This window comes from Carlito syrichta, unplaced genomic scaffold, assembly GCF_000164805.1.
Source record: "Carlito syrichta isolate Samal-C Ts95f unplaced genomic scaffold, Tarsius_syrichta-2.0.1 Scaffold304770, whole genome shotgun sequence".
Lineage (NCBI taxonomy): Eukaryota > Metazoa > Chordata > Mammalia > Primates > Tarsiidae > Carlito > Carlito syrichta.
This window is the reverse complement of record NW_007248866.1, coordinates 139,394-147,468: the sequence shown is the minus strand read 5'-3', so window position 1 is coordinate 147,468 and position 8,075 is coordinate 139,394. Positions and strand designations below refer to the sequence as shown.

The window sequence follows — 8,075 nt, the reverse complement described above, 5'->3', positions numbered from 1 at the left end:
GGGGGCAGTGGGGGAGGGGGCTAGGGAGAAGGGAGGGAGAAGGGAGGGGGAGGGGACGGGGGAAAAAGCGGAGAGCGGCCCGCTGCGCAGGCGCGCTAGGGGGCTGCCCGCGGGAAAGGGGCGGGCGGGGGCAGCTGCGCTAGAAGGGCCGCGGCAGCGGAGAACGGGCCTGCTGAGCGAAGGAGCAGGGAAGGAGGGGGAGGGGGAGCCGAAGAGCGCAGAGCGCTGGCCCGGAGCGGCCTCCCCCTCCCCGAGCTCAGGGGTCCTTTAGCCGCTGGGGAGTGGGGCTGCAGCCTCTGCAGCTGGGTTTCCCACTCTGACAGGCGCCATTTTACCGCCCAGAGGGCTCCCTCCTCCTCCCTTCCCCCTCCTCTTCCCCTCTGACACTACTTCCGGTGGTGACGTGTATTCGCTTTACCGGGACTATGTTCCCCCTACACCGTCTTGGGGGTAGGATAAGGAAAGTCGAGAGCACGCCGAACAAGGCTGCAGTATCGCGCACGCGCGGAAGGTGGCTGCGGGGCGGGGCCTACGACGAAGCAGCCCTCGCCTCAAATGACGTAGGCGGGGCGGGTGACGTCACTCAACCCCGTGGTTGGGACCCTGAGGAGGAGAGTTTGTGGGGCCTCCTCCCCCTCCCACTATTAACTGCCCCAACGGCTCCTGCCGCCCCAGTCACAGCAAAAATATAGATAAAGGGCGTTGACCCTACGACTGTGAGCGAGATCTCTGGAGGGGACCCCGTTCATGAAATATTGAACGTAATCACCTCTCATTCCAGTCTATGTTAGGTCCTAATGGTGGGCGGAATCGCAAACGCCCCGCCCCCTCCGGGTGAAGGGGCGGGCCGTGGGTCGTGACGCCATCAGAGGGCGCCCGAGAACGGACCGGACTCGGATAGGCGATGTTGGACTTGTTGGCCGTCGGCGGCCTGGTGCTGCTTCGGGGTGAGAACCTTTGGGGGGGCTCTGGGTTTGGCACAGAGGGCGGAAGTGGAGAGGAAGGACTACGGGTCACAGGCTTGGTCGCGACAGATTCGTGAAGGCAGAAACCCCATTTCTCTCATACTAAACCCAAACACCCCCCCCCGTTCTCCCCAGATTCTGTAGAGTGGGAGGGGCGCAGTCTTTTGAAGGCACTTATCAAGAAATCTGCTCTGTGGTGAGTAGCCCGCAGCTGTCTTCCCGTCCTACCCTGGAAACGGAGACTGTGCCCCACTCTTTTGACAGTCCCTCCCTCATCTCTGCCTCAGTGGGGAACAAGTCCATATCCTGAGCTGTGAGGTGAGCGAAGAAGAGTTTCGTGAAGGTTTTGACTCTGATGTCAACAACCGGTAAGTATAAATTGAAAGAGATTTCATTAGATATGGGTCCTCTGTTGCTAACGGATTTTCGTTATAGCAACAGTCACAAAACTTGGTATATAGTAGCACCTGTATAAATATTCACTGAGGGGATGATGTGGGTTTTTGAGGAGGCAAGAATTTAATGTTGAGGACTGGTATTTGGGGAATCATTTATTTATTTTTTTATTTTTGAGTTACACCCTTACACAGGCTAGAGTACAGTGGCAGGATCACGGCTCACTGCAGCCTCTGCCTCCTAGGCTCAGGCGGTCATTCCACCTCAGTCTCTCAAGTAGCTGGAACTATAGACGCGCACCATTATACCAGCTAATTTTTAAAGTTTTTTTGTAGAGCCGAGATCTCACTATGTTGCCCAGGCTGGTCTCGAAATCCTGGACTCAAGCAGTCCTCTTGCCTTGGCCTCCCAAAATGTGGGATTACTGGCATGAGCTGCTACACCTAACTGTATTTGGGGAATCTAAAGCAAAAGTATCTGGGCAGGGTGGTTCACACTTAAAATTCCAACATATATATTCCATATATATATATACCGGGTGTGATGGTACATGTCTATAGTTCCATCTACTTGGAAGACTGTGGTGGAATGGTCCCCTGAGCCCAGCAGGTCGAGGCTGGGGTGGTGGCCAATTGTGCCACTGCACTGTAGCCTGGGCAACAGAGTGAGAACCTGACTCAAAAATAATAATAATAATAAAATAAAGCAAAGATCATAGAAGTTGAGAGAGAAATCATGGTAAAAGTACAAGTTCGCACTAGAGACCATACTGAAGGATAAGAATAAGTGTGTTCTGCATTTTGGATTATTCAAAACCTGCTTGGCTGGGCAAGGTGGCTGAAGCCTATAATCCCAGCACTTGGGAGACCAAGGAGAGAGGATTGCCCACAGGTTTGAGACCAGCCTGTACAACATGGTGAGACCTTGTCTCTAGAATAAATAAAAAAAAATTAGTTGGGCATGGTAGCGTGCACCTGTAGTTCCAGCTACCTGGAAGGCTGAGGCAGAAGTATCGTCTGAGGCCAGCAGGTCGAGGCTGCGGTGGCCAAGAGCGTACCACTGCACTGCAGCCTGGGTGACCAACTCAAAAAAAAAACTTACTTAATGGTTCTGAAATGATGCCTAATTCAAACATATATTCTAAACCTGAATCAGCACTGACTACATGCTGCTGAGGGACTTGTTCTAGAGGCAGAAGGAACAGCTTGTACAAAAGTTAGGAAGGTACGCTAAGGCATACCTTTTCATGGGAGATGGAAGAGATTCCTGAAATGTCTGAAATCAGGCGGATAAAGAGGTACTTGGTTGTAAAAGGTCACACACAGCTTGAAAAGAAGTTTAGATGTTATCACACAGGCAGTGGGAAGTCATTTGAAAATTTGGGAGGGGAGTGATAACATCATACCAGTCTAGCTCAGTGGCTCAGCCTGTAATCCCACGCCTTTGGGAGACTGAGGTGAGTGGATTGTCTGAGCCCGTGGGTTCGACACCCGCCTGGGCAGCGAGACCTCATCGCTACAATAAATTTTAAAAAATCAGCTGGGCATGGTAGCGCATGCCTGTAATTCCGGCTACTCGGAAGGCTGAGGCGGAAGGATCGCTGGAGCCCAGCAGGCGAGGCTGCGGTGGCCGGAAGTGGCCACTCCAGTCTGGGCAACCAAGCGAGACCCCAACTCAAAAAAAAAATAAAAAATAAAAAATAAACACTAGTCTAGGCTGGAGCAGTGGCTCACCCCTATAATCCCAGCACTTTGGAAGGCTGACGTAGTGGGATTGCTTGAACCCAGGAGTTTGAGACCAGCTTAGGCAGCATGGCGAGACCTCATCTCTACAAAAAAATTTAAAAATCAGCAAGGTATGAGGGCATGCCCCTATACTCCCAGCTACTCAGGAGGCTGAGGTAGAAGGATCTCCTGAGCCCAGAAGGTCGATGCTTTGGTGAGCCGTGATTGTGCCACCACACTCCAGCCTGGACATAAAAGTGAGACCTCGACACACAAAAAGAAAGTGATACAGGCCTGACTCAAGGCAGTGGCAGTAGGGATGGAAAATTTAGAGCAACTATAAAGGACCTTAAATTCCCAGGACTTACTGATGTGGGACAGAAGAAAGTATCAAATAAATCCTAGACCCACCCTATATACCTTGTCAGGAGAAATTAAGGACCATTAGTAAAATGCTTTCTGCTTCCTAGTTTGGCCTGCGGAATAGATCTAACTCTTGAGGCTCTAATTTTGTATCAGCCATTGTTGTGATAAAGATGGTTTTCACAAGAGAATCAGAAGTAGAAAGGAAGTGTCTGGAAACAAGTTCTACTACCATGAAGCTATCTCAGGATTTCTAGCCCAATCTACCTTCTCTGAGCTATAATTCTTTCTACAGTTACTACTACATCACTTAAATTTTTTTTTTTTTAATAGGATTCTCACTCTGTCATCCAGGCTAGAGTGCAGTGGCACACTCACGGCCACCACAACCTGGACCTGTTGGGCTTAGAAGATCCTTCCGCCTCGGCCTTCCAAGTAGCTGGAACCACAGGCATAAGCCACCACAACTGGCTAATTTTTTGACTTTTTTTTTTTCTTTTTGAGTTGGAGTCCAGTCACCCAGACTGGAGTGCAGTGGCCGCTCCCGGCCACCGCAGCCTCAACCTGCTGGACTACGGCGATCCTTCCGCCTCAGCCTTTCAAGTAGCTAAAACTACAGGCGGGCGCTACCACGCCCAGCTAATTTTTGATTTATGGTAGAGATGAGGTATCGCCAAGTTGCCCGGGCGGGTCTCGAATTTTGACTTATTTTAGAGACGAAGTCTCACTAAGTTGTCCAGGCTAGTCTTGAACCCCTGTACTTAGACAGTCCTCTCACCTCCACCTCCCAGAGTGCTGAAATTACAGGTGTGAGCCACCACGCCCGGCTCACTTAAATTCTTAACTTTCTGTAAACTGTTCTACAGGCAGAAACCATGTCTTATGTCCTTTACTTTCTCTTTATTCATTCAGAATGATATCTTTAGGTATCACTCAGGAAATATCTGATAATAGTGATAGCTAACATTTGTCAGGCATTTTGTATATATCAGGAACTGTGCTAAATGCCTCGAGGTTGGCATCTGCATTTCACAAATGAAGATACTGGGCCTTAGAGAGATTAAGTAATTTATCAGGTGACCTTGGACAATTAGTAAAGCCAAGCTTGGAACTCAGGCTGTCTGACACCAAAGTCTGTTTTTTCAATCACTGTTTCACTCAGTGATAATCTTTCACTAACATCTTGGATATTAGTGAAAAGTGAAAAAATGGAGCCATGAAGATCAGAAGATAAAGTTTGAAATGGGGGGAAGGGGCAATATTATGTTGTCTCCTATTTTCTCATTGCAGGTTGGTTTACTATGACCTCTTCAGAGACCCTCTCAACTGGTCAAAAACTGGGGAGGCCTTTCCTGGGGGACCCCTGGGAGCCTTGAGAGCCATATGCAAGAGGACAGATTCTGGGCCTGTCACCATTGCTCTTGATTCACTCAGCTGGCTATTGCTTCACCTTCCCTGCACCATGCTCTGCCAGACCCTGCATGCTCTGAGCCGTCAAGACGTCTGTCCTGGTGAGACCCCTTCTTTGTTGTTTCCCCTCATACATCTTCCTCTGCCAAGGAGTGTGCCCCTTTTCCTTTCCACCCTAAGAAGGAACATCGGGAGTCTCCAGTCAGACCCTTTTCCATCTCTTTAACCTCTCTGACTTCTTCATAATGCTATCTACCATTCACCTTTTTTTCTTCCAGTTTCTTTTTTACACATTCATTTCATTCATTCATTCATTCAACAAATATTAAATACATAAAATATAGCCGGGCTCGGTGGTTCAGCCTGTAATCGCGTGCCTTTGGGAGGCTGAGGTGAGTGGATCGCCTAAGCCCGCCAGTTCGAGGCCTGCCTGGGCAGCGAGACCTCATCTCTACAATAAATCAAAAATCAGCCGGGCATGGTACTGCATGCCTGTGGATTCAGCTACTTGGAAGTCTGAGTTGGAAAGATCGCCTGAGCCCAGCAGGTCGAGGCTGTGGTGGCTGGGAGTGGCCACTGCACTCCAGTCTGGGCGACAGAGTGAGACTCCAACTCAAAAAAAAAAAATACATAAAATATGTCCGGTATAATTCTAGGTAATGGAAAAATAAACACTAACTTTGTAGTTAGGTCTTGCCTTCCATTAGCTCAAAGTACTATAAAGGATACAGACAAGTAAGCAAGTAGTTACGAGACAGTCTGATAAGATTGATGATGATATAGGGACAGGTACAGGCTACTTTTTTTTTTGAGTCAGAGTCTCACTCTGTCGCCCATGCTGGAGTGCAGTGACACACTCAAAGCCACCCCAGCATCAACCTGCTAGGCTCTGGCGATCCTCCCACCTCAGCCTTCCAAGTAGTCGGCACTACAGGCACATGCTACCATGCCCAGCTAATTTTTTGATTTATTGTAGAGACATGGTCTCACAAAGTTGCCCAAACTGGTCTTAAACCCATGGGCTCAGGCAATCCACTCGCCTCAGCCTCCCAAAGTGCTAGGATTACAGGCTGAGCCACGGAACCTCACCATACAGGGTACCTTAAAGGAGGAAACTATGTTTTGTTTTGTTTTTTTGAATTGGAGTCTGTCTATCATCCAGGCTAGAGTGCAGTGGCACACTCACGGCCACCACAGCCTTAACTTGCTGTCTCAGATGATTCTCCTGCCTCAGTCTTCCAAGTAGCTGGAACTACAGGTATGTGCCAGCATGCCCGACTAATTTTTTTTTTTTTTTTTTTTTTTTTTTGAGTTGGAATCTCACTCTGTTGCCCAGACTGGAGTGCAGTGGCCACTCCCGGCCACCGCAGCCTCGACCTGCTGGGCTCCGCCAATCCTTCTGCCTCGTCCTTCCAAGTAACTGGAATTACAGGCACGCGCTACCACGCCCGGCTGATTTTTTTATTTATTGTAGAGATGAGGTCTCGCTGCCCAGGCGGGTCTCGAACCCGTGGGCTCAGGCTGAGCCACCGAGCCCAGCTTAATTTTTTAATTTATTGTAGAGATGAGGTCTTGCCAAGTTGCCCAGGCAGGTCTCAAATCCGCAGGCTCAGGCAGTCCACTCACCTCAGCCTCCCAAGGCACAGGATTACAGGCTGAGCCACCGAGCCCAGCTTAATTTTTTAATTTATTGTAGAGATGAGGTCTTGCCAAGTTGCCCAGACTGATCTTGAACCCATGGGTCAGGCAGTTCTCTCACTTTGGCCTCCCAAAGTGCTGGGATTACAGGCATGAGCCACCTCACCCGGTCAGGAATGATCTTGAAAAACAAAGGAGAAAGCCAGAGCAGGGCAGTGAGATTGGCCAAGGCAAGTCGGGATTGTGGCAGTGCTGTGATGAAATGTGGGCCACTCCTTCCTTTTCTCCGCTTCACTATTTACTTCCATGCTACCACCCTGAATGATAGGCAGAAGCAAGACACCTAGCTTTATAAAGTGCTTGATCTTTCAGTGCTTCAGTTTCCTCTAATAGTGGAGGGGAGTGGGGAGTACTGGATGAACTACTAAATTACCTTTTTTTAGGTCAAAGATTGTCAAATATCAGAAATTTCATATGGCTTGATCTAAAAATGCTAACCTTTATAAGGATTAAAACGTTGTGTTAATGTTTAGTATAGTGCCTGACACGCTGTAAATGCTCCCAAAAGGGAAGAAGGGAGGGAATCAAAGGCACTGACTGAAGTCTTGTTCCAAACTACAAGTAGTCCAAAAGTACAAGTAGTTCGGTATGTAAGAGATGAGGCTGGAAATTAAGTGAACATCAGATACTGGAAGTGTTCATTCCATCCTGAAGGCCTTGAGCTGCAGAAGGATTGACATCAGAGTGGTACCTTGATCAGATTTATATTGGAATAATAAAGTATACTGAGGTGTGGGCTGGAAGAGGCTCAGCAGGGCAGTGATATTGACAGGGTAAGTCAGGACTGTGGCAGTGCCATGATGGAATATAGGCCTCTCCTCTTCTCCTCTTCGCTATTTGCTCCCAAACCACCCTGAAAGCTCCCTACTGTCCTTTGTGTTATATATTTCTTGTGCTTCTTCAGGTGACAGCTCCCCAGTGAGGCAAGTACGTGTACTGGGCTTGCTACATGAAGAGCTTCATGGTCCAGGCCCCATGGCAGCACTCAGCAGCCTTGCTCAGACTGAGGTGACTCTGAGTTGTACAATGGGCCAAGCCTCCGCCCACATCCACTGTCAGAGGCCCCGACAGCGCCCGACTCACCAGGTCAGGAGAAGCAACAAGGAAGGACTGGAAATTGGGGTCAGAGAGAAGGGTGCCATGTTTGGGAATAAAAAAGCTGATGTAAGGGAGATAAGTAGTTTTTTTTTTCTTTTTAGTCAGAGTCTCGCTCTGTTGCCCAGGCTGTAGTGCAGTGGCACACTGATGGTCACTGCAGCCTCGACCTGCTGGGCTTAGGAGATCCTTCCACCTTAGCCTTCCAAGTAGCTGGAATTAAGGCACATGCCACCACACCCTGCTAATGTTTTGATTTATTGTAGAGATGAGGTCTCACTGTGTTGCTCCGACTGGACTCGAACCCCTGAGCTCAGGCAATCCTCTAGCCTCCTCCTCCCAAAGTGCTGGGTTTACAGGTGTGAGCCACCGCACCCGGCAGAGACAAGTAATAAAAAAAAAGTGTGGCCGGGCTCAGTGGCTC

The 8,075-nt window shown here is 49.1% G+C and overlaps 1 protein-coding gene across 4 annotated transcripts in view; it reads left to right on the top strand.

Moving 5' to 3' along the window:
- The first annotated feature begins 746 nt into the window (after positions 1 to 746).
- The window catches only part of ELP5 (elongator acetyltransferase complex subunit 5), an 11,346-nt gene continuing 4,017 nt past the window's right edge, over positions 747 to 8,075 (top strand). For all 4 annotated transcript variants that reach the window (XM_021713875.1, XM_021713873.1, XM_021713874.1 and 1 more), the window contains exons 1-5: positions 747 to 947; positions 1,101 to 1,161; positions 1,253 to 1,333; positions 4,739 to 4,959; positions 7,461 to 7,642. In XM_021713875.1, the coding sequence (XP_021569550.1) occupies positions 905 to 947; positions 1,101 to 1,161; positions 1,253 to 1,333; positions 4,739 to 4,959; positions 7,461 to 7,642 (588 nt within the window). In that variant the 5' untranslated portion in view covers positions 747 to 904. The remainder of the gene's footprint in view (positions 948 to 1,100; positions 1,162 to 1,252; positions 1,334 to 4,738; positions 4,960 to 7,460; positions 7,643 to 8,075) is intronic.